Genomic DNA, 27,563 nt, shown 5'->3' on the forward strand with positions numbered 1-27,563 from the left:
TGTGCTTACAGCTTAATGTCTTATAGCATTCATCAGTGAATATAGTTACACTAAAGTGCTTTAATGGGCGCTATTCATGGAGTCACAGAATAATTTAGATTGGAACGAACCTCCAGAGGTCATCTAGTCTGACGGGCTGCCCAAAGCAGGTCCAGTTTGATTAAGTTGCCCATGGCTTGGGTTGTTAGGTGAATCTCAGACTCCTCCAAGGATGAAGATTCCACAGGCTCTCTAGACAGCCTGTTCCAGTGCTTGACCAGCCTCATGCAAAAATTTTTTTTTCCTAATGTTTAATCAGAATTTTCCACGTTCCGACTTGTGTCTTCTCTTACCACAAGGCAGTTCAAGGAGACGTTTGTCTCCATCTTCACTGTATCCTCTGATTCCATAGTTGTAGACAGCAATAAGGTCTCCCCTTTGCCTTCCCTTTGAAGGCTGGACAGAGCCGTGTTTCTCACTGTCTCCGCTCTCTGACCTTTTTGGCAGCCATCTGCTTGCTCCATTGGGTTTATGTCTTTCTTGTACTGGGGAGCCCAGAACTGCACTCAGCTTAAAATTAGGCTTGTGGATGTGGTCTCACTATTGCTGAATAAAGGGGAAGGGTGGCTTCACTGAACCCGGTGCCTACACATTATTCATTTGAATAAGAGAGAACTATAGGAGAAAGATATGGGCTTGTGTCGTGTATAGCAGCTTTCATAAAACATTAGAACTAGATTAGCCTTTTGTTTAGCTGTTAAATTAGAGCTTTTTGAATATATTACCTAAATGTTTCTTTGAATTCTAATCAATGAATACTCCTTTTTTAGTGAACTATTTGACTTACTCTTTGGATTCTAGGGAAAAAATGGTTGAATATTGTAACTCCTTCAAGAACATAGGGATCCATGGACTTCCAAAGTTAGTGGCAATCAAAATAACATAAGGCACTGTTTAGAAACCTGTTAGCATTTACTAAAGATGTTTGTATGTGAAACATCTTTATATAAGAAAATTTGTTTGTGAACTGTAGTCCTAATTTAAGTGCATTCAAGACTTTTAGTGAACGTAGGACAAATGAATGTATTGCCATATGGTCCTACTGAACTTCACCATAAATCAGTATTTCTGTAAGTGCCTTAGGGATTGCCATGCTAATAAACTTTTGAACCATGATTAATGCAAAATTTTAGTCCAGAGAGAAATCTAATTTATGGAGAAGGTAGGCACTGTCCACTTAAGTCCCAATTAATAACTATGTAAGTATGGCTGAACTAAGAAGATTTTGAAAATGTTAAGTCATGTCTAATTAACACTTCCTCAGGACAAATGAGAAATTTACTTCCTTTGGTTCCCAGGGGTTTTTAGAAAAGGAAAGTAGTTTCTGAAAATCCTAGCCTTTTGTCTGCAAAAAGTTTCCCTTTTCCCTGTGTAAACTCAGTGACAAAATAAAGTGATGCATGCAACCAAGTATTTTGTTACTCCAGAAAGATAAACTGAAATGTTGCAGTGAGATTCTCCTTTTTATTACTCATGTTTCCTTCTGAATAATTGTTGCCGTGCTAGTAAAATCTATTCAAAATCTGGGCTGTCGGTGCCTTTTGAGTGTTGTTTATTGCTTGTTCCATTTGTGAAAACAATCGATACAAAGGACTCTGACTTACAAGGGCACTGCTCATATTGATACCCACCACCTACAAAGAAAATAAACACTGATATTTTTTGGCAAGGAGCACAAAATACAAATATTAAAGAAACCAGAAGATCACAGTATAGGATATATCTACTAGAGGGTTGTAGGTCGTTTTGTTTTCAAAACAGTATATTGATATTCCTTATTATTGCTGTCATACAGTGTTACGATAATAGGTGTTGACTCCTCTGGAAGAACTGAAGCGGGTATAAATGTGCAGTCTAATGGATTATATTCAGTATATAGGCACTACCTGGGAAGAAAGTACAGAAAGTATGATAATCCTTGAGCTGCCCTCTGAAAAATGAAATACAGACTATAATCTCTTACTGATTGAGATCTTTTTAAGTACAAAATTCTAGGACAGTCTGCCTAATGTTGGCTAGCTGCATTATATAAAATGTATCTACAGTACAGTAAGACAACTGATAATGGTTTGTGAAGTTTTATATGAGATAGAGAATTAGACCAAATCACTTTGTTTCTTACAACATATTTTTATGCTTGTAATAAACTGTCTTCTAAATTGAAGAATGATGGCCTGTGCTAGCGCTCACTGTGAAATGATAGAGTAGCTCAGGAAAATACTGTGTACACAGTACTAAATCTATTTCAAATAGATGGTCAGTAAATATATAATATCACTGACTAGAGAATAACCTTAATGAATACTACCTGGCCTCCAGCTGAATAGTTTGATGCCATTAAAAGTTAGATGTTAATTATTTCATCAAGTTATTCAACTAGTTATAAGAGAAACTGTTGTGGCTTACTGTTTTGATTTACGTTTAACCGATTAGGCTTTTATGAGCAAATAATTTTGAATATGGATTTCAGTAATGAAAATATGCTGTAATAAGTACAGCAATATTTTAATATTATTTTTAAAAAGTATTGGATGCAAGTTTTCATAGTTACTTATTTTTTCTGCAACCTTTCTATGTAGCCCACACATTTTAATGATTTCAAAGCATTACAAATTCTGTTCTCAGAGTATTACATGAATTAATGGATGATGTGACTTCGCCACATCAATATTTTTGTAGGAATAGCTTAGGAAGCATGTTAGCAGATGTCTACTAAATTTTGTTACAGACACATATTAAAAAGAGCTAATGTTTTAGACATTAAAAATTCTGATCCCTTTAAATGTAATTGAAAAAAATTAAAAAGATTAATTAAATTTCACAGACTTTCTACACATTAAGAAAAGCTGTGGAGCATGTAAAATAAAAAGGGCCATTTTTATAAAATGGTGAATGAGGTTCTTTTAATGTTACTACATACATCTTATTTCTTTGTCTCAGACCTAGAAACATTATATATAAAGTACAGCTCTACTTCAGGGGTGATTGAAGGTAAGAATAAATGCCAGGAGACCTCTTGACTTGTTAGAACATCAGAACATGGTATATTGAGAAAGGCTATGTATTGACACAAATTTTACATGAGACAATGATACCAGAATAGTGTAGATTTTAGAAATCAGAATGTTTCAATTGAATGAAATCAAACTTCTATTTTTAATTATTGTTGACAATAGAGCACGAACAATAACCAATCACTGTCATGGAGTTAAAAGTCCCCCAGTCCAAATGTAGTGTCCAATAATAATTCAGGGGTGTTTCAAGAGATTACTTAGTTTAATTTTATTTATTCTCTCATGTAAGATGGAAATGCATTAATTTATATCATCTTCGTGGTGTAATGTTTTCCCCAGCTATACTTAGGTATGTCTGTTCAGCAGGTAGAGGTTGAATCACAGTATCCTGAAACACAGAGCCCCACCGGTACCAGGGTGACTGAATAATGCAATGTACTATCAGTGATTTAGCAGAAGTCAGGGATCTCTTTTATGTTGGTACAGTGAACAGTGATGGGCTTGTTATCTACTAACCTCTCACAGAATACATTTACTTCTGTGACAATCACTTTTTTATGCTCTAATTAATATTTTATTAGGTCAGAAATACCCTGTGCTACTTGGAGTTTATTAGGAAACATATAATAAGATGCTTGCCAGAATACCTGGAGTATGAAGATTTGCAGACATAGGCAAAGTCTAGGAAAGTGACTAACCTGATTCATTGGGATCATTAAACTGGATCTTCCACATTTAGCTGAAATGATCTTGATTTTACTGCCAGTTATGGATGATTTATATTTCTATAAAGAATCTAAAAGTTTAACATTGTGTGTAACCATAATACGCTTCTTTGGTTTTGTGAAAGAATACACAGCCTTCTAAGAAATAAATGCAATTTTGGCTGCTACATTACCACACCATGTACCAATGTATAAAATGTAATAAATTTAGTGCAAGTTACTGAATACAATCTGACATTGATATTTTTATGGTCTCTTCACTTAAGAATTCCATTTTCTTCAATTGATTCTAGATTTGTTTACATGATGGGGATTGTTTACATGGGGAGGGGGAGATAACTGGGCCTGTTAGGACTAAACTCAAGGGAAACACGTCAGGGCTTGAGGGATGGTGGACTAGCAAGGACTCTTACTCTACCAATTCATTTCAGAGAAGTGATAGACACCTAGAAATTATGGAAACACCTGAGGGGGGCCTGGTAGGAAATGGGGCCCACACTCACAAAAAGATGTTGAAACCATTAGATCGTCTGAAGTGCATCTATACCAATGCACGCAGTATGAACAACAAACAAGGGGAGCTTGAAGCCATGATGCACCAGGAAAACTATGACATAGTGGCTATCACAGAAATGTGGTGGGATGCCTCACATGACTGGAGTGCCACAATCGAAGGCTACAAGCTCTTCAGGAGGGATAGACAGGAAAGGAGAGGTGGCGGAGTGGCTGTGTATGTTAGTGAATGCTATGAGAGCTCAGAAATTAAGCATAGTGATAACAGGGTCGAGAGTGTTTGGATTAGGATAAGGGCAAATAAAGGTGATATCGCTGTGGGAGTCTGCTACAGACCTCCCAACCAAAGCAGTGAGGTGGATGAAGCCTTCTATAAGCAACTGGGAGAAATATCTCAGTCATTTGCCACTGTTCTTGTGGGGGACTTTAACCTCCCTGATATCTGCTGGGAATACAACACGGCAGACAGGGAACAATCCAGGAGGTTCCTGGAATGTGTGGAGGATAACTTCCTCATGCAGCTGGTAAGTGAGCCGACCAGGGAATGTGCCCTCCTAGACCTGCTCCTTGTGAACAGGGAAGAACTTGTGGGGGAAGTAGAGGTTGGAGGCTGTCTAGGGCACAGTGATCATGAGATGATTGAGTTCTCTATCCTTGGAGAAACAAGGAGAAGGGTTACCAAAACTGCCACCTTAGACTTCCGGAGGGCAAACTTTGACCTGTTCAGAAGACTGCTAGACAAAATCCCTTGGGAGGATGCCCTTAAGGATATGGGAGTCCAGGAAGGATGGACATACTTCAAGAAAGAAGTCTTAAAAGCACAGGATCAGGCTGTACCCGTGTGCTGAAAAACAAGTAGGCGGGGTAGAAGGCCAGCCTGGCTAAATAGGGATCTCTTGCTGGATCTCAAAAACAAAAGGAGAGTCTACAACCTTAGGAAGAGGGGGCAGGCCTCTCATGAAAACTATAAAGAGGTAGTGAAGGTATGCAGGGAGAAAATTAGGAGAGCCAAAGTGCAGCTAGAGCTCAACCTAGCTGCAGCTGTTAAGGATAATAAAAAATGTTTCTATAAATTCATTAACAACAAAAGGAGGATTAGGGAAAATCTCCCTCCTTTATTGGATGCAGAGGGAAACATAGTCACAAAGGATGAGGAAAAGGCTGAGGTGCTCAACGCCTACTTTGCGTCAGTCTTTAGCAGTGGAACTAGCTGTTCCCTGGACACCCAGCCTCATGAGCTAGGAGACAGGGAGGGGAAGCAGAACGAGGGCATCACAATTAAAGAGGAAGAGATCAGTGACCTGCTACGCCGTTTGGACGCACACAAGTCTATGGGACCGGATGGGTTACACCCAAGAGTGCTGAAAGAGTTGGCAGATGTGCTCGCCAAACCGCTTTCCATCATTTACAGGAAGTCATGGCAAACTGGGGAGGTCCCAATGGACTGGAGGGTGGCAAATGTAACACCCATCTACAAGAAAGGCAAAAAGGAGGATCCAGGAAACTATAGACCTGTCAGTCTAACCTCGATACCAGGGAAGGTTATGGAGCAGGTCATCTTGAGTGCCATCAAAACCCACATAATGGGCAACCAGGGGATCAGGCCTAGTCAGCATGGGTTTATAGAAGGGAGGTCCTGCCAGACGAACCTGATCTCCTTCTATGACAAGATAACCAGATTATTGGACGAGGGAAAGGCTGTTGATATTGTATACTTGGACTTCCGAAAAGCATTCGATACTGTCCCCCATACAATTCTTGTGGAAAAACTGGCTTCACACGGCCTGGATGAGCATACGATCCGCTGGGTCAAGCAATGGCTGACTGGAAGGTCCCAAAGAGTGGTGCTCAATGGATTTAAATCCAGATGGCGGCCGGTCACAAGTGGTGTGCCTCAGGGCTCAGTGTTAGGACCATTTCTGTTTAATGTCTTTATTGATGATCTTGACAGGGACATAGGGTGTATCATCAGCAAGTTCGCAGATGACACCAAGCTAAGCAGGAGTGTTGATTCCCAGGAGGATAGGGAAGCTCTACAGAGAGACCTAGATAGATTGGAGCATTGGGCCAAAATCAATGGCATGAGTTTCAACAAGGGCAAGTGCCAGGTTCTGCACTTGGGCCACAACAACCCCGTGCATTGCTACAGGCTTGGGGGAGTGTGGCTGGAAAGCTGCCTGGAAGAAAGAGACCTGGGGGTTCTAATTGACAAGCGGCTGAATATGAGCCGGCAGTGTGCCCAGGTGGCCAAGAAAGCCAACGGCATCCTGGCTTGTATTAGAAATAGCGTGACCAGCAGAAGTAGGGAGGTGATTGTGCCCCTGTACTCAGCACTGGTGAGGCCACACCTGGAGTATTGTGTCCAGTTTTGGGCACCTCAATACAAGAGAGATATCGAGGTGCTGGAGCGAGTGCAGAGGAGGGCAACGAAGCTGGTGAAGGGCCTGGAAAACAAATCATATGAAGAACGGTTGAAGGAGCTGGGACTGTTTAGTATGAGGAAGAGGAGGCTGAGGGGAGACCTCATCACTCTCTACAACTACTTGAAAGGACACTGTAGAGAGGTTGGTGCCGGTCTCTTCTCACAGGTAACTAATGACAGAACGAGAGGGAATGGCTTCAAGCTCCAGCAGGGTAGGTTTAGACTGAACATTAGGAAAGAATTTTTCACAGAAAGAGTGGTCGGGCATTGGAATAGGCTGCCCAGGGAGGTGGTTGAGTCACCATCCCTGGATGTGTTCAAGAGACGTTTAGATGTGGTGTTGGGGGATATGATATAGGGAAGAACTTTGTAGTGTAGGGTAGATGGTTGGACTCGATGATCCCAAGGGTCTCTTCCAACCTGGATGATTCTATGATTCTATGATTTTATGTCCCAGAATGTAGAGTTCAGTGACTCTTTGGTTCTGATTTCTTTCATGTCTCAGGCTCCTTGGTCAGAAAGAGCTCTGCTATCATTAGCTGCATCAAGGAAGTACTAAGTCTGTTTAAATGAAAGCAGATCAATCTCCTTCACTGTATCTTGAATAAGATTTCAATTGGTATCCCAATTACATGCAGTTTATGTCTGCTGCATAACTTACTGATTGATTGGCAGACTTCTGAGAGCACCATGAATCAACTAATGTTTGCGTCTGTCGAAATAGTTCATGAGTCAACTTGTAACCCGACTGACAAGACTCGCAGTCGCTCAGAAAAAAGGTCACATTTACGTGCCCACTCATATGTCACTTCTGAACATGACTGTGTGTACTTGACGTAGGTCTGTTCATTGACTCAAGGAAAGTTTCCAAAATAATGTCCTCATTGAAAAAAGGAGGTGGGGTGGAGATAGAGAAATGAAAGATAACTCTCAAGCCTGAAACAGATGCGATACTAGATGAGCAGCAGACTTCTGAAAGAAAGAAGGGAGCCTAACCTGTGATTGAAGGACTTTGTATTTCTTTTAATCAGTGTAATGCAAAAAGTACCTTCTGCTGTCTAATAAGGTGTCTTATGAAGGTCATATCACATGGGTACAAGCAAGGTAAGAATACCTTACTTTAAAGGTATCTTATCTTTATTAGAAATTTTTACTTTCAGCTTTTGTATTAGCAAAAGGAATAAGGAGAAGGATAAATACTCTAGGTAAATTGCTTGTATTAGACACACTGGTGGCATTATATAAATTAAAATAACCAAAGAGGAAAATGTGCCAGAATCTGAGAAACTTTCAGGAAACTCTGTCCACGATAGGAAAGAATTCATGTTCACAACAACAAAAAGGAACCAAATAACTGATGTCTCAGGTGAAAATTCAGCTTTTAGGGAATGAGAGATGAACGGATATCGTTTCACTCCGTGGACACTGAGGATATGTGAAATTACCTTCATTATACTGCATTCTCATTGTGACTTCTAATCACAGTCATGATGGCATTAGAAAACCTACATTAAAACCATGTTGTGAAAAGGAAGCATGGTTTATCCTGTTCCTTTGTTAAGAGTAACACTGTAAAATAAAAAGTGTGAGAGTTCTGCCTTCTGCCTGTTAAAAAAGCTGCCTTTTAGTATCATCATGCTGAAAATTAGAAATTTTTTAATATAGCACAAGTAGTGCACTGAATTTAATAGAAATATCTTTCTTTTCACTGTGCAGTTGTGACAAGTCAGCTAACGAAAGCGATTATAGAAAGTCAGAAGTAATGGTCCTTGACATTTCCCCCATTGTTAAATCAATTACATTCACAGTAAAACTTTTGTACTAACTGAAGTAGTTGTGAGTGGATTTGTCAGACTTTATTTTGGTAGCACTGAGTGCTATTCAGTGACTTCAGTACTCCTGCAAGGGGCTACAGTGAGTGGTTGCACCATTAGCTTTCAGCACTCTCTCAGTGAGTTCCTGCAGGAACTGAAGCAAAGCTCAATCTTCTACCGAGTCAGTCACCAATAGATGGGAGCCGTTTCCTTTGCTTCTGTCCAGTACAAAATGCAAGTTAAGTGAAATCAGTAGCTTTCAGTCGGATGTTCCTAGGCAGCATTAGAATCATAGAATTGCCTAGGTTGGAAGGGACCTTTAAGATCATCTAGTCCAACCATCAACATAACACTGACCCCAAAAAAATCACTAAACCGTATTGCTAACCACTACATCTACCCGTCTTTTAAATACCTCCAGGGACAGTGACTCCACCGCTTCCCTGGGCAGCCTGTTCCAATGCTTGACAACCCTCTCAGTGAAGAAATTTTTCCTAATATCCAATCTAAACCTCTCCTGGTGCAACTTGAGGCTGTTTCCTCTTGTCCTATCGCCTGTTACTTGGGAGAAGAGACAGACCCTCACCTCTCTACAACCTCCTTTCAGGTAGTTGTAGAGAGTGATAAGGTCTCCCCTCAGCCTCCTTTTCTCCAGTCTAACCAACCCCAGTTCCCTCAGCTCCTCCTCATAAGACTTATTCTCCAGACTCCTCACCAGCTTCGTTGTCCTTCTCTGGACCTGCTCCAGCACCTCATTAGCCGTGTGCAGAGAGCACATTTTCCTCTTCGTTTTTCTGATACGTGCTTCAGTTGCTGTAGTTGCTGTCTGTCTGCTCAAGAGGAGACAGTCGAGGACGACGCAGGCAGGAGCCTTACCCGAGTCATGTGGGCTGAACACTGTACGTGCAGTTCTCTGCCAGTTTAAGGAACTTTCCACCTGTACTGCAAGCGATGTGAGGTGGAGACGGGCTTTTTATGCTGTAATGAAATATTCTGTTTGCCATGATAAACTGGGGCCTGCAACTGTTTCCCGTGGCAGATGATGTCCGTTTGCATATTCTGATGCTTTTTTATCTTTGCTTGCACGATTAGATTTTTGGGCTTAAATAGAAACACTTTTAGTAGGATTCATCAGCGCTAATTGGAGGGTCTGCAATGGTCTGTAATTAGTTGTTTGTGTATAAAGTAGGCCCTTCCAAGAAATAATTTCTCTGGCCTGATTTTCTCCATTAACTAAAAGGGAAGCTTAAAGTGCCAGGGCTGGATGGTGACAGGATGGCCTTTAGGTATCTCACAGTGGGAGGTTACTCTAACTCGTTACTTATAGATTTGTTGACAGTGGACACTACAGAAAGTATACAGACAACTGTATGTCAGCTTCTGCTTTAACGCTTATGGCATTAACTCATTTATGCTTAAATGAGTTTCTTCCATAATTATCCTAATTGAGAAGTTTGTCTAAAGTTATGGATTATGGAACTGGTGTTGGATTACAGAACTGTTTACAGATAATTATTACAGTATACTTAATAATAATAGATACTTATTACAAGTATCTGTTTTGTATGCTTTTCAGTACTTCTGACATTAAACATTCCACCTTCAGCTAAGAGGAAGGGCGAAATTACAAAAACAGTTTAATTCTTCTTGCAAATCATGGAAATATTAATTGAACTGTGGTGAAACACTGTCAGCTGGTTCACCAGCTTTTAGGAACTTTGTCAAAGGAGTTTCTGCTGCATTACAGACTGAAAACAGAGGTGGAAATTCTGAAATTACTGAAATGATATGATATATTCCCCATGACATATAAATGAGTTAAGGATCAGGAAGTTGTGTTGTTTTCAAAGGTCAGGCAGTAAAACAGAATATGTGGCTCCTGCCATCCTGTGTCAGGATGCTCTGACGTGCTTGTGATGCCCAGTGGCGAAAGCTCAGTCTTGGGATGTGCAAGTCACAAACAGGAGCAAGAACCTCAACCTGGAGGGCAGGGGCATAACCAGTGGAATCAGTGGCAAGGATGAGAAAATGTCAAGATGCTTTGATTAAACAGAGTGTAATTATGTGGAGGGTAAAAACAGAAAGAGAAAACTACTTACCTGTGGTAGTAAAAAGCACACAGAGCAAACATGAAATAAGACCCAGTTGATTTAAGATTTAGTTTCCCCTTTGGCTCTACCTCTTGAGATTATAAGGTGAAAATTATTTATTCTTATGAAAAAATTTTTTACATACCTATATTAAAAAATTACAATTCTATACTGTGTATAGTGCTGTTGGAAACCTAGGTGTGTAGTGCAGATCCCGTGGTATTCTGTGTTGGGGAAGAATACATTATTTAAAATTGCCTTAAAATTTAACTTAAAAAATACCAGAGTATTTTGGTGTTGGCAGCTGTGATTGATAGCTTTAAATATTATTTCATAGCAAACAATATTGATAGCCATTATTTGAATAAGACAGTCTACAAAAGTTGATTCTTCTGTCTCACCATTTTCCTGTGTTTGTCTGTTGCTGTTTTGCTAAGTGCGTATGTCCATCGCAAGGACATCTGTTCCCAGCCTACTGGGATCGTGTTGCTAGTGAAATGCTCCGATGCTGTTTCCAGTCACAGGAAATTAAAAAAATTACAACTGATTATCATGAGGAAAACAAATCTGAAGTTGCCTGCAGCATGCTGCTAGTTGGGTGTTACTGCCTGTGGGCCAGGGAAGGTTAGAGACCATGGCACTAGAATATACGTACCTGTTTCCATGGTTACTTGTGCCTGGTTTTGTTGGAGTGTTTATTACAGGAAAGTAATGACTCATATTACACAGTGGGGCTTTTTGCACCATTTTTGCATTAGAGTATTAGAAAATCAAAGACATTTAAATTACTTAGCAAACTTATATGGTTCATACATTCCTAAAATAAAAATGGTCATTTTTCTAATCAGTCAATGGGTCATAGAAACTTTTAGTGAGAAGGTATTTTTGGGCATGGATTGAAGTGTGTGTCCATATAATACTTAGTGACTTACCGTGGTGATCAAAATTTAACCTTAAAGTTGCTAAGAAAAAATACACAACATACTGCCGTCCATAATGTATTTAGAAATTGCTCTTTCCATATACAGACCAATTAGATGAACAAAACTTTACTTTTCAGTAATGTTAATTTTTTTCCCTTTCTAATAGCGCTTTCAATTATTGCTTTAATGTTTTACTTCATGAAGGCAGGTGTTATCAAGGGATATTTTTAATAGATCACTTCATGTCAGGGTAAAATGACACATATACTGGGATAGCAGTGAAATCAACATATTGGATAACGTTATGTATTCAGGTAGGAAGAGAGGGAACTTCATCCCTAATGTACTGTGTTGAAATTTATATTTTCAGGGAGGTCTGCTATAATTAAACAATTTATTTTATTTTATTTTATTTTATGCCCATGTTGTCTTCTCTCTTAATTTGAGAGAATAAAACAAGACATCAAGATGAAAAAATCATAATGACATCCAAATCCCTGTGGAAGGGAATAAGTAAATTTCTGTGCAGCTGTATTTTCATGAAAATGATGAAATTTTTGGGCATTTTTAAGGCAGTAAGCTGAACATAAAATTTCATTTCAAAGTATTGTGTTCTCCACGACTAATATAAATATTGCATTCTTATAGCTATATGTCGTGGTTTCGGCTGAATTTACCAAAACCGGACCGACAGATGGCCCTTCCCCCCCTCCTTCTCCCCCCCCCCAAAAAGAGGAGAGAGGAGGAGAAAGAGATAAAGGAGATTCAGAAGTTTAGAATGAACTAAACTACTTTAATGAAGAATTCATATTAAAATAAAAATAAAGAAGAAAATAATGAAATAGATACAATATATACAAAACTGTATCAAGCTCCCAGGATGACAGTCACGTCATCGGCAGGCACTGGGGAAGTCCCAGACTGGACTCAGTGACGAATGGGAACTGGATTCCAGCTCTGAAGTCAGGAACACACGGATCGGGATCAAAGGCAGATGAACAGACAGAGTCCTCTCTGGACGTCGGCCATCGCAGGAAGAGACTGACCCTTTGATCCCTCAGCCTTTATACTGAGCATGGGGCAGATGGGATGGAATACCCCAGTTGGTCAGGTTTGGGTCACCTCTCCTGTCCACTCCTCCCCACCGATGTGACCCCTCTACGTTTTTTCTGTTTCCGACCCTCTAAGGGGGCAAATAATGAAATTGGCTGACCTTGGTTGTTACAGCAATAAGTATAAGCAAGGGCCTCCCTGCATACCATTCCTTGGCATGTAGCACAAACATTGGGCTTACCATTCTGAGAACGAGCAGTTTTCTCCACAATATGCCGTTAATTTCAGAGAGTTAGAGGAGGCCTAGCTAGGATGTAAAGTTACAGAACAGAAAATTGGTTCTGTTTTACTTCAAACCGGGACACTATAGTAAGATTGCTATTTCAATAAACTTTTCCTGGTTATCTGCACTATAAAATGGATTCTCCAGCTTTTATTAATGCTAATTACCAAATAATAAAATCCTCATTCTGAAAAGTGCCTCCTTCTTATCTATTCCAATTTTCATCCTTGTGGCTTTTTTTCTGTTGAAGGAGAGCTGTGAATGACAATTATAAATCGGAGTTTTGTCATGTTAGATGAGACTGTTTGCCTATCAAATCATCCTATTCAGTCTCCAGGCAGTATTTGATGCTTTAGAGTGAAAGCTTTCACCTTGAGACATTTGGATCCAAATCCGCGCATTGCATCCACCATAAACACTGAATCTGGGGGGAGGTCAGAATACTGCTGGATGAAGAACAGCAGTGTTTAACACACATCACCTTCTCAAGGCTGCAGAGTACTTCCAGGCATGAGCAGATGTCCACACTTGTGGAACTAGGTGTAGAACTGGAGTCTACCCCAAGGAACTGAGATTTTGAGGAGGTTGTCTTAGATGCACAGAACCAGAGAAGAGTCTGTGTTGGAAGGGACCTACGGAGATGATCTGGATCAACCTCTTACTCAAAGTAGGGCCTTAATTTGGTTGTCCAGGGTCCTATCAAGCTGAGTCTTGAATATTTCCGGCGAGGAAGATGCTAGCACTTCTCTGGACCACGTGTTCCAATGTTTAATCATTCTCACAGTGAAGATTTTTTTCCTGTGCACATCCTGGAAACAGTGAGTGCTGTTCCAGGCAGGGGGATCCTATTAATCCTCCTCCTGATTAGCCATTTTTAGATTTGCTGAACCTTTAAGGCATCCAAGGGAGCCAGATCAGCTAGTAAGGCAATACTGATGGCATCGAATACGGTTGGCTAGTGAGCAGATGGAGAGGGAAATGAAATTCAGGCTTCAGTGTAGTAACCCATAAAATCTCTCTGCAGGGCATGTTGGCACCCAGCTGCAGTGGTGAAGTGGTGTATCAGGAAAGCAGCAATGTAATAATACACCAGCGAAGCTCCCCACATGTTCTGTAGCCGTACCTACTGTTAGGTATTTATAAGAAGGCATTAGCATCTGTCCTCTATTGACTATGTATGAGGTTGTGCCCAGCAGCTCTGAGTAGTGGACAATCTGAATTACTTGTCACTCAGCTGAACTGAGATGCTCTGCAGTGATTTTGCTGAAATGGGAGGTGTGTTGAGGCATTCCTTTCCGTTGTTTCGGTGAAATGGTTATTCCCCTTGACGCTTTTTGTACTTGAGGAAGGGAATCTTTTGTAATGTTTTCACATTTGTTTCTGGTTTGTTTTTAAATTGTCTTTAACAGTTTTGGTTTAAAACACCATTTTTAACTCCTCCCAATTCCCCTTATTTTACAGCAAACACTGTTACAGGATTTTTAGCAAGTAAAATGGCCCTTGTTTGTTTGGAAGTCTTGATTCTTACCTAACAGCTGGAATTGTTTCCTGCTCTCACAACTTCCCTAAAACTATTACTGTTTGTTCATGGCAGAAGTCACCAAATCAAATGACATGAGATAGTGTTTTTTTATTCTTTCTCTGAACAGCCCAATAAGAATTCTGGTTTTGATAATTTGCTGGCTTTTGGGTGTTTTTTTTTCTCTTTCTGTTAGAAACAATAGCAAATTATTAGCATTATTAGCTAAATGAGATGGTGAATACTATTGTTTAAAAACCTCATATTACAATGTGAAAAAGAAATTACTGAGTTTGGTGAAGTCAATTACATAAATTAACAAAAACCTAGTGTGCCTTAAAAATATGTTTGAGACTGTTCTTTAATGAATGAAATAGCCTTACATCTTCTTTTGTAATTCCTAAAATAATCTGCAAAACTCAACAAATTCACTTAAAAAACTATTTTTTTAATTATTGCAAATGATGAAGTAGTGGTTCTGTAGCAATTATAGCTTTTTTGTAGTGATAGGTCAGAACTGTGTGTGTTGTGTGTCCGTAACATGCAAGGAATCACCCTCTAATCCAAAGAACAGCAAGAGCTGTGCTTCATTTTTTTAATTATAAATAGAGTAACTTTGTTTTGTGTGCTGTAACATCAAGTGATTTTTCCAACGTTTTCCTAGCATAGCCTACAAGATTACTATAAATATTACATTACATATTTTGACAAAGATAAATTATGCACTGTGTAATGTGTTACTTGGAAGCATCTGATGATGGAGCAGTTCAGTACAATACATGAGTAGTTACAAATTGAACTTGTTTTAACTCAGTGATGATAAAGTGATATTACACCCACTATAACCGTTTAGAGTTAAGCTTCACACAGCAATTCTAATTCCATTGGCTGTTACAAATCATTTGCTATTATGTGAATATATTTTAAGTAAGTTCCTTCACTGTGAATGAAGATACTTTATGAGAAAAAGAAGACATACAGAAATGAGAAGCTGTCGTGTGTGTGTCGTCATCCCATTGTGTGTGTCATCCGTCCCACCTCCCCCTTATTGTTTCTTTTTTTTTCCCAAATACAGACTTCTAAAAGAGAAATATCTTGATTCATTTTGAAGTGATACTATCACTGTTGCAGACAGCTAACTTGGAGGTGACCGCTCATTTTAGAATATGCCAGTTTTTCTTTTGGTTATTAATGTGGTTTTATCTAAGCAATCCACGATTTCCTTCGTTTCCTGCACGGATTATCATTTTACAGTTACAGAAGTACTTTGTATTAAAAGATGGGTGGTATATATTGGCAGTTGTTGCATAATAAAATGCTTCAGGTTGAATTTCATTATGTCACACAGAGTAGAAGATGGACTTTAAGTGGGTGGTGTGGCTGAGAGTCCTCTGTCTGCTTGAGGTTCCGCTTCAGTTGGTCCCCAGGACAGCTGAGGAGTTGCAAAGCTCTGAAGAAGGAAGAAGGGGGCTCATGTCTGACACATGAGCAGATTTGAGAAATATTTTTATTTTGTGGGGACAGAAGAGGAGAATTGAGAACAGAAGTCAGAGGCAGAGTTTCTTCTTGATTAGGTTGTATCTCTTCATTCTTTTTTCTGTGTGAAGAAAACGTTAAAAGTATTTGACAGGTTGGGGACTGGGCTGGATTGCCCACATCATTCTACTACTAAGCAGAACTGTAAACTGCAGGTTTTTAAGGAAATAGGGAAAGTTTGAAATTGAGCCAGAAACATAAGGGATGTATGTGTATGTGTGACTGGGTAGGAGATATGTACCCTCTGTGTGTGTGTTTATATCTTTATCTGCATTTGCAGGGGGGAGGGAAAGGTTAGACAAGGGGCTCCCTTGAACTCTGATTTAATTTTCTGTCCCGTTCCCACCTCTGTGCCCTGCGGTGTTTGTATGGAGTAGGGCAATGGAAGAGGGAGGGCGAGTGTTGTTTCCCTAGCTCAGCTGTGCCCTCTAGCCTCTCTTCTAGCTTGCTTTTTTTTGCATTATAATGAGCATAGTGGAGGGGGAAAAAATGATACTCCCAAATTCTGATTCCCTCTCTTCCTTCTGTTTCCTCCTGTGCATTTATGCTGCTCCTAAAATGCCAGTAAATGTCAGCCTCCACCTCTTAATGCATATTTTTATTGCTACACAAAGTAGCCCTCAGGGCAACCTGAAGAATATGGTAGAGTTGTTGATGTGCTTTATTTACCACCACCACATGCAGGATCCAGTGACCATGATTAAACAGCAAAGTAGCTGGTTGTTACTGAGCTTGCTGGTCTCTTGGCATTTGTACTATCTTTTGAGTTGTCCTGTTTGTCAGAGACTGTGAGGAAAAGTGGGAGACTAAGGTTCTCCTAATGACAGACCCAAGACAACAGGACTCCTTTCCAGAACAGATGATGATAAATCTGATTACTCAGAGCAAATGTCATACCGCTTCTTTTATTTAGCTTTCCCACAGAGGTAGCTGGAAAGAGGCAGGTGGGAAGCATTCAGAGAACAGGTTGTAGCAGGAATGAGAGAGAAAAAGGAATTCCTGAAGACAAGTAGGGAGGCAGAGGAGGCTTTTCACTTGCAGGAGTTTGCTGTTCATCCTGAGGTGTCCCTGAGATGTTAAAGAGTTAAACAGGGCAGAAATGACCTAGGAGATGACTGTGGCATCATCGAGCTAAGCTGTCTACTTTACCAATTGCTGAAATTGCTTAACAAAATTAGCAGACATAATCAATCTTCTAGCAGATTGCTTTATGCAATTCGGATGTTGATTTCATAGAGTATTTTGTTTTCAGCAAGATTAGTAATGGAATAAACTTTTATTAAAAAATTATAGTCTGGCTAGTCTTCCCTTCTGGTGTAAATTAAACTGTAAATGACTCTTGGAGTGACTACCCCAGGTGTTATTACTTCTGTCTGTGGTTCTGTCTATATTTTGTATTGGCTCACATTTCCAATGAGTTAGGTCTTATTAAATAGATTTCTTTTTCTGTCAACTTGTGTAGGAACTGTTTAGGGCACTTAATACTGGCAATTAGTGTTTTATCTTTAACATGCTGTTTACAAGTGAGAAAGTGTATCTTCCGGCATCTCAGTGCTATTATTGAGGTATTAGTATTGCATGTGAAAATAAAAAATGAAGAAATGAACTAATACATTGTACTCAATAAATGTAATGGTGCTAAAATTAGGCAAAAAACATGATGAAATAAGGAGAATGTAGGGAGAAGGGAGGAGATTCACTTGTTGGTCCTGTTTTCAAATAGGTAAAGAATCACTAAGATCTTATGCTGAACTTGAGGTGTTATTCCTTTGTTATGGCAACATTGCCATAGAAAATTAAGTTAAGTTCTTTCAGGGCAGAGAATATTTTAATTACAGACCGTTATGTCAAGCTTGTCTGTTCTTTTGGGATGTCAAATTTCAGATTAATTTAGATTAGCATCTCTAAGAGTGAGGCAGACTCTCGATCCATGCCATGTGCATGGTTTACCAGGAAAGTAATTTCCATGGTTGTGTACTAACCTAACAGTGATGCTGACCTGTCCTAAATAAAGTGACAGAAAAAATGGAAGCATATTAGGAGAAACCGTTTGGGGAGACTAGGAAGGGTATTACAAAATAATGAATAGGCATCTAACAAAGGAAAGATTGGTCCATCTAGCAGCTAAAAAACTAGTTGCTTTGGGCTTCAGATGTTTTATCTATCTTGAAATCTTTTGTGTTTAATAGCTGTTAGCTAGTCCACTGAGTTCAAGGAGCACCCATTAGTTTGCCTGGGAGAGGCACTGAGTGAGGGCATGGTTTACTGCTCAAAAGCCTTCCAAAGGCTGTCCCAAGCCTGCAGTTGTGGACAGTCTAATTGGACTGGCATCCACTCTCTGTCAGAAGCAAATGATTTTGTTGTCTAGGGAGACTGTAAGTCATGTGGCTGGAGAAGTTTCAGGACTTCCTGTGCACATTAAAGAGTTCACTGTCCACTGTATGAAGTAAGGAGTCAGCAACTTTAATGACTTTAAGAAGTTTGTGTTAGTCTGCAGTACTAATTCTTCATCTTTTGCAAATGTTTAGACCACATTTCAAAGACTTCTAAACCATAACGTAAACGGTCTGGGATAGTGCATTCACAAGAAATGCTAAAACAGACCTCATCAATGATCCTCAAATTTCAGCAGACATGATGAAAAAAGGGTGAGGGATTAACACATTGCAATACTTTAGCTATTTTAGGTAGGATGTAACCAGATGCATTTACATTTCACGTCTCTGTATTCCTTTCTAAGTCTAAGAACAGGCTGCCATTGACTGTGAGCGTGGAATTTCAGCCCAAGGCTTTTTTTAAATGTGAATGAAACTCACTGTTCATTGCCATTAGTATGTGAGTGCTAGCCTCTGTTTAGTCAGAATTAGGCTTTTCATGGAAGTACCACTAGAAGTCAATATCAAGACATACTAAAAAGTATATTCTGATTTTCACATTAAGCTGGTCCTGCCTTAAAAATGCTTCCAACACCAAATCACATCCCATATGCCAATACACAGTATAAACACATTAAGTATTCCCCACCACGTCCACTGCCAGCCAAATGACAAACGTGAAAAGGATTTAGCCAAAGCCTCCCTACATGCAAAGCGGAAAGGGCCAAAACCTCCCCCAAAAATGAGTAGTTTCTATAGATGTAATTCAGGTGCTCTAAGTTTTCTCTGGGTGATCCACTGAAAGCCTCCCTGCCAGGGAGGATGTAGCGGGGGAAGCTGGCCTGAGGTGACAATGAGAGAAGTGAGGTGGTGGAGCAGCCTGAATGGCGAGAAGACTGGAAAGGGTCACGACATCTTCCTTTGTAAGGAGAAAACAGCGGAACTGCTTCAATCATGCCACATGTATTGTGGAGAGAAAAAGCAATTTCTAAAAAAAGATTTGGCTTTTAGTGAGTGCTCGACATGTTATTCAGAGGACGGTGAATAACGCACGAGTTCATTCTCGGATCTGTACAGCACAACTCAGAGAAAACTTCTTGCTTTAGACAAAGGGTGCTTAAGAGAAAAAAAGTATGTTTCCAAGAGTTCTTCAGTGAGAGAAAGACCAATCAGCATCTTTGTTCAGAGCCACAATTGAAGGACTCAAGTTGCATGTGGATAAAAATCTCACTGGAGTTTTGTTGACTAAAAAGGAACAGGGTGAGAGGAGAGACTGGTATTTAGGGTGTTGGTAGCTGATCTCCGCAGAGAAATAACATGTATCTTCTTCACAGCAGATAGAGCTGAAACAGCTGACTTTGTTCAGCCCTGAGTGAAGAGTTTCTGACTAGCTTAGATTTTACTTAGGAAATAAAGTCTACTTTCTTCAGGAAGGACTGGTTAATATTACAATGCAAAAGTTCCCATTCTGGTGTTTCCATGATTTGCAGTCTTCTTCCTCTTAATTCGTGGATTGAGGTTAACTTTAACATCCTGATGTGTTAGAAAATCCTCCATCTGAAAATAGTATTGAAATTCTCTGTCTTTTATTACTGATTTTAAGATAACTGGCTGTATTTTCCTTATATCCTTACTATGTTCACTTCTGCCCTGAAGAATTTTGCAACTCAAATAAAACTTTTTTAAAAAAACGTATTTTATCTCTATATACACAATGTATCTTGCTGTCACCTACTGCAAGGAATGATAAATCATTTTTAGGATAGTGTGTGTCATTGAAAATATTAGATTAAAACAAAACAACTTGTCTGTGCTTTAAGAATCAATGAAAAAGCTGAGACATTTAAAAATAAGTACAGGTTGGCTGAAATAACTACCACTGAGATAAGAAACAATGTGTATCAAGCCAGGAGTCACGTAACAGGCCAAAGTCCAGTAATGTCTTCAAGATTCTTGATACGTGACAATAATTTTTTCCCCAATCATACCTGTGAGAAGTGGATGTTAAACACCGGAGTTTGTATCTCAAAGAACACAAGAGAGAAAAGGAACCAGATAACGTGTAAGGCAGGGGAGGGTATGTTCAATCTGTTAGGAGAAACCTAAACCTGATTTGGAAAGGGATGTTCATGTGCCCTGAGATACACTGACAATGTCTGCATATGTTTTTACTGCCACACAGCACGAAACTGGGATATCCACTTTCCTTAGGTCTAGTCTTGTATAGTCTCCGTTTCAACAAGCTGCATCTATCTATATGCATTTGGTCTCCAACTTCATGAAACTATCTAACTCTCAGCCGTAATCTACCTAATAACTGTAGGGGTTTTTTTCCGTTCAGTGGTTGACGTAAAGTGTGAGACATAAGCAGCCCACCAAATAAGTGTTTTAATAGTTCGCAGTGGAGGGTGTGTGTGGCGAGTCATTGTGAGACATGAGGATATCTAAGGATGCGAACTGGAGTCGTCGTTGAGAATATGTAGTATGGAGGAAACTGAGCTTGGATGCAGTCTTCTCCATGCTGCCTTTTTGGAATGGTGTCTGGGTTGAACTATAACCAAAACCATGCTCCGGTGTTATTTTAGAGAGCTAGTTGAAGAAGTCTAAAGCAGAGCCAGAGAACAGGTAGGAAAGCCTATGGGTCATCAAGGATCCGGTGCTCAGTTTTCTTCCCTGAGTTTCTTTTGTTCAGTAGTGCAAAGGTGTGATCTGAATCCTTGTGCTAGTCAATTAATGGAGTCCCAAATTATTAATGAAGTCTAAAGAATGAATTGTCATTTTGAGATGGTAAAGACTTGCTCAGGAAATGTCCAAAGAAACATGAAAGCCTACACTGTGATGAGATGGTGGTTACTGTCTAGCGTTTTGGAAACGGCAAGACTTACCTAGAGCATGAAAAATGATTGAAAACTTACCAAAAAAAATGTATGCAAAATGATAAATTGATGCTGTTGAACATTATTGAAGTAATTGAACGGCACAATACTAGATTGCCAGCATTTTACGTTTACCTTCCTGTGCAAGTATTTTGTAATCGACAATACAGTGGAAAAGAGAGTCCAATGTTAACTTTTTGTGTGTTTTTTGATTTACATCAAAGTGTAAATATTAGGTCTCTTTATGAGTCCTTTTTGAAACAAGCTGAAGAGAAGTACCACACAAGAATGAAGCTACCATTTATTCACCCAGATGTGTTTATATGTTCCCAGCATATTCTAAGCCCAGATACTAGGCTTTTGAAACATTTCAGAAGTGGTACAGAGAATAATTTTCCTTCTTCCAAGAGCTTTTGTTTATGATATTTGTAAATCCTGACGGTACAACAACAACAATTAACCTCTTAGCTTTTTTCTCTTTTGTAGGGTGATAGCTCCTATGTAAAGGATCGTTGGTGTGTGTTTGATGGATTCATGGTCTTTTGTCTTTGGGTGTCGCTGGTTTTACAGGTAATTATTACTTTTACCTTTTTCAATGAATAGTTCCTTAATTGTGACAAATACATTGCACAACCAAGTAATTGCGAGTTGTGGAAGTGTAGCTGTACATGGGTCACGTTGGTTTTAAAAAGCTGTGCTCAACTCAGTAGCTCCATAATTGCACACTGCAGCCTATCTACATTAATAGTAGAACTTACCTTGTTTAATTTTTCATGTTGAGAAGTTGTACTTTAGTCTGAAGTATGTTACCATAAATCCTCTACATAGTCAAAAGGAGAAAGAAGGATCTTCAGAGAGCCAGTTTTCTCTTACTCCATATGTCAGTTGTGCTCATCTCCTTCCATTGAGTCTAGTAGGATTCCATGGTGACCAGCTTAGGCAACTAAAGGGACAATGATTCCAATGGTAGGTGTTTGCCACGCTGTAGGCGTATTGGTATGCTATGGTATGGTATGGTACGGTACGGTACGGTACGGTAAGGTAAGGTAAGGTACGGTGAGTGGAGGGGTTTCATGTAATATGGCCCACACCTAACAAAACCTTTTCCAAAAGTCAATTTAAAGCACAATAGAAATAATAATAATAAATACATTTGGAAGCAATTTGATAAATTTTAATAAAGAAGGGAACTTGGACGTGTTGCAAGAAAGCATAGAGTGTTAACGTACAGGTCAAATTATGTCCTGCAAACCAACCAGTCCTTAACCATAGCCAGTTTTTCGGGTATGGACAGACTGAAGACTGTGAGACAGGGCCTGCAATAGTATAAGGATTGTAAAAGTTCTATAGTGATTGCTGTTAGGCGTAAGTTTTCCACAAATAAGTGGATTTAAGACGCATTGTCTTAAACCAATTTAAGACACATTGTAATTTTCTGCTTTATACACAGGGGAAACTTTGGTACATAATGTATACATGTGGAGTGAAGGTTGATCATTACAGATAAGCACTGTAGTTTACTCAATTTATGCGTTGCCAGGTTCCCCCTCCATTTTCTTAGTACTTTGAGCAAATATTAAATTGAGCAGTTACTCTCAGAGAGTAAGAGACAAGGATTTAAAAAAGACATTTTCACCCAATAATTAAGCTAAATAGTCTTTATGGAGTGCCTAAATGGGCAGTGTATTAAGGAAATTATTCCCTGCTCTGTGGCTTGGCTGAAATTTGTGTTGTAGTAGAGTCCAGGAGAAGAACATGTACAGTTTTCTCATGCACTTGGAATTAAATGGAGAGTTTATAAGTATGTTGCAAATCATAAGGCAATATTTAGGTTTATATCATAGTAAAAACCTTAGCGGTGTGCAACATTAACAGATACTGATTTTCATATTTGGAAATGTAAATTATTCACTTCTATTGAAGTTGTTGGAAACTTGTGTGGTAGGTTTGGCATAGAGCAAGCAGCTAACAGAAGCTTGCACAGTTTTCTTGAGTTGTTTGAAACAGAAGAATTATGAACATACGCAGAGTATATTTTTGAAATTTCATTAGGATGGCCTAGAAATGGATTAAAGGATTTACTGAGACTTTTCTTTTAAAAAACATGGTTAAAATGAACCACAAAATAAACAAAGATAAGGCTGAAAGATATAATAAAAATCATGTATATTGTTCATAGTTTTAAATGTTCTGTAAATGAGTACAGGAACAGGGAAGAGTCATCAAGAAAAGCTCCTGATTCTCTTGTTTGTAGGTGTTTGAAATTGCTGAAATAGTTGACCAGATGTCACCTTGGGGCATGTTACGGATTCCACGACCACTCATTATGATTCGAGCATTCCGGATATATTTTCGTTTTGAGCTGCCAAGAACTAGGATAACAAATATCTTGAAGTAAGTAAGGATGTTTTCTGAAGAACAAGATAGGAAATTTCAGTTTTGACTTAGAAGACTGACTATGTAGCTAAGAGAATGACCCTTCACACTTAATGGGCATTTTCTTGCTGAGTTAGTTCTGGCCAAGAAATTCTTGCTATTTTTCATATTTAAGGAATCATCAAGTTTCCTAGAAAATTATAAAAACTGTCAAATATTCAACTAAATCCTAAAGCATTTTGCTAGTAACTGGAGCCAGCAATTTTCAACCAATGGCAGGAAATTCTGTTCCATTAATATGGGCACTTAATAATCAAGGTGAAAACTCATAGTAGGGTAATTCATAATTAAAAATACATGAGCACATGCCCTAAACATTACAGGTACAAGTGTACATGTATTGGTATATGTACAGAGATGCTTATATGCAAGCGAACACACTTAAGTATGTTTGATACAGCATGTAATGGCAAAAGCCATGTAATGGTAGTGTGAAAGAGGTTTTTTGTTTTTATTTGATATCAACTTTATTTCATCATCTAATCTTGTCTGTGTAAGTCATTAGATACTATTTTACAAAAGCTAGATACTATAGATTTTATTTGTTTGGTTTTTTTTTTTGTTCCACCCTTCATAGTTTACAGCTGGTTCAATTACCCTAATTTACAGGCTTAGTGAAAATCATGGCTCCCTTTTCTGTCTCTGCACAGAATGAAAGATCAGTTTTCAGGAAAAAGTTTCTGCAGGATGAAATACTATTTCATTTTTTCTATTTTCTATTTAGCATATTTTCTATTCTGGAGCTTTTCAAAGGAGGCTTCACATCGCCTGTGCATTCAGTGTCATCTTTATCTTTTTTCCAGGCGTTCTGGAGAGCAAATCTGGAGCGTTTCAATTTTCCTTTTGTTCTTTCTCCTCCTGTATGGGATCCTGGGAGTGCAGATGTTTGGAACTTTTACGTACCATTGTGTGACCGACGACACGCAGCCAGGGTGAGTTCACTGGTGCAGGCGTGATTGTGGGGCTGTTCATTCACATGTGCACATGTGTAATTGTAGCATCAGTGGATGTGAAATGGACTTTATAATAGATTAAAAGTAGTCCACCAAAATACACTAAGATTAATTAGAGAAACAAAAATGTTAGGAATTATGAAAAATACAAATTTTAACTGTGACAGAGAGATTACAAATTATGGCGTTGGGCTGATTTAGGTGGTGAGTGACTTTGTATATGTGCATGGGGGTGAGAGCAGGAGAGCAGAGGAGGCTTTAAGAGGAGCATTGCCACTTGTGGCTGATGTGGGTCACTGATGATTCATCAGCTTTCACTGTATTCTCCTGTCTTTTCCCAGAACATCTAGTGTGGGGCCAAACCTAAAGTATAGGGCAGAACTACCCCTAGAATCTCACACCCTTTCTGGATTAAGAGGTCACTGAGACCTGTTGCTCAAATTTAAAGACCCTTTTTACCCAGACTTTGGAAAATACTTATGATTAATATTTTACACTGGTGATCACGATCATGTTTTTGATTCAGCACATACTTAAACACAAGATTAACTTGAAGTACAGTATAGCCTTTTTGTCACTGGGATGGCTGATAAAATCACAGATAAGTATACGCTTACATGTCCTGTTGAATTGAGGGCTTGACCGTATGCTTGACCAGCATTACATCTTGAGATTCTATTACATCTATTTCTTCATTTGTCCCTGTTTCTTTGGGTAGGGAAATGTTAGCTCTGGAGTTGTAGCCTTTGCTTTAGTCAAAATTGGATCCTTTTATTTCTGTATTGAATTCGACAGAATATAAAATAAATAGAGTAGATATTATAAGAAAGCAAACCATGGCTTAAGCTGCCACTGTGCTGAAAAAAAAGTCTGAGTAGGGCCTATAAGCTATCAAATACAAATAAGGTTATTAGAAGTGTCAGATACAAAAAAGGTTACAAAATTATGTGAGAATATGCTAGACATTATATGGTGTTTTGTTAAATGAAAAAAAAGGACTTTTGCATATTTTCTTATTTATCATTATATTATTATATTTATATTAATTTAATATAGTAGAATATGGGGCTGATCTTCACCTAGACTGGAAATGAGATATAATAACTCTATGCACCAGTACAAGTTAGGGGTTAACCTGCTGGAAAGCAGCTCTGCAGAGAGGGACCTGAGAGTCCTGGTGGACAGCAAGTTGACCATGAGGCAGCAATGTGCTCTTGTGGCCAAGAAGGCCAATGGTCTCCTGGGGTGCATTAAAAAGAGTGTGGCCAGCAGGTCAAGAGAGGTTATCCTCCCCCTCTGCTGTGCCCTGGTGAGGCGACATTTGGAGTACTGCGTCCAGTTCTGGGCCCCCCAGTTCAAGAAGGACAGGGAACTGCTGGAGATTGTACAGCAGAGGGATAGAAGATGATGAACAGAATGGAGCACCTCTCTTACGAGGAAAGGCTGAGAGACCTGGGTCTGTTTAGCCTGGAGAACAGAATACTGAGAGGGGATCTTATCAATGCTTATAAATATCTAAAGGGCGGGTTTCAAGAGGATGGGGCCAGACTCTCTTCAGTGGTGCCCAGCAACAGGACAAGGGGCAATGGGCACAAACTGGTATACAGGAAGTTCCATCTCAACACGAGGAAAAACTTTACTTTGAGGGTGCCAGAGCACTGGAACAGGCTGCCCAGAGATATTCAAACCCCCCCTGGATGCATTCCTGTCCTACCTGTTCTAGGGGAACGAACTTTGACAGGGGGGTTGGACTAGATGATCTCCAAAGGTCCCTTCAACCCCTACGATTCTGTGATTCTGTCAGGTTGAACATCTAGCCTTAGCTCCTTTTTCTTTCAGTATCATCAAGTATATATATTTTTTGCTGTTTAAAAATTAGAAATCTAATTTACACTACTTTTTAGGTGCCTTAGGCAGCTTCAGAAAGTAATTAATCACTTTTGCCATCTCCAAACCAGAATTGTAACTTTAAATGGCTTCCAGACTTGTGTATGAAGACTACAGTTATATTGAAAAACACTTTTTCCCTAGAAGTGCTACCTCATTTATTCTGTCAAATGAATGGTGCTCACTCGAAGAACAATGTATTTTTTTCTGTGTTGCTTAACATGTGGACTTATACCTTACTTTTGGCACACTGCTCATTCCTACTTTGAAAACATTTATTTTTTTCTTTTCTGTAACTTCCAGCGTTATACCTTGTGAACACTTCTACATATCTGAGCCTTTTTTAATTTTTGAGGAATGTAGTGTAGAAGCTCTAGTTAGAGTTAGGCTGTGCCTTCTTTGCATAGGTCAGGGCTGACCTTCCCAGAGCTGGACGCAGAATTTATAAGAACAACCACCACGGGCTGGGAAAATAAATATAGAGAAAGAAATAACAGTTCTGGTGCCAAAAGAGGATAATTTAGTGGCAGACATTGGTCCAAAATGTAGTTAGAAAGGAGGTAGCATGCCACTTCTGAATCCAGGAGAATTTATTAGCTGAGATGTAGCAGAGCACAAAAGCACAAAAATTGCCTAGACAAATTTTACTTTTGTCTATGGGGTTCAATTTCTTAACTTTGTAAGGAGGATTAAACATTCCTCTCAGAAGTTGAGTCTGTCTGTCTGTCTGGCTGTCTGTCTATTTCAGGTGGTGCTGTTCCAGGCCAAAGTTGGCTATACTTGGCCTTAAATAACTTCAAAGTCTTTAATGAGCCACAGCTGTAAATACTCAGTATTTCTGCAAACCGGATCGCAGGCTCCCAAGTCAAGATTAGAAAATGAAAAGCATCCAATTAGTGGCCACCTGTGAGAACTTTAATTTTAGGTGATTTGCCTTGTATTATGCAAAATTGCAAGTAGCAAGGGTAAAGTCTTATTATTGAGGTCAAGTCTTCATCTATTTCAGAAATTTTAGAAATCACTCTTTTTAAGTCTACTGCTTTCTGAATTATTATTATAAGGGAGGCAAGTGTCTTTTGAAAACAGCATCTTAAAATCTCGCTAT

At 39.2% G+C, this 27,563-nt stretch overlaps 1 protein-coding gene across 2 annotated transcripts in view; it reads left to right on the plus strand.

Moving 5' to 3' along the window:
• Positions 1–27,563, plus strand: part of NALCN (sodium leak channel, non-selective) — a 249,753-nt gene that overhangs the window by 6,113 nt on the left and 216,077 nt on the right. For both annotated transcript variants that reach the window (XM_074168527.1, XM_074168534.1), the window contains exons 3-5: positions 21,669–21,752; positions 23,437–23,576; positions 24,422–24,550. In XM_074168527.1, the coding sequence (XP_074024628.1) occupies positions 21,669–21,752; positions 23,437–23,576; positions 24,422–24,550 (353 nt within the window). The remainder of the gene's footprint in view (positions 1–21,668; positions 21,753–23,436; positions 23,577–24,421; positions 24,551–27,563) is intronic.

Source organism: Numenius arquata, chromosome 1, assembly GCF_964106895.1.
Source record: "Numenius arquata chromosome 1, bNumArq3.hap1.1, whole genome shotgun sequence".
NCBI lineage: Eukaryota > Metazoa > Chordata > Aves > Charadriiformes > Scolopacidae > Numenius > Numenius arquata.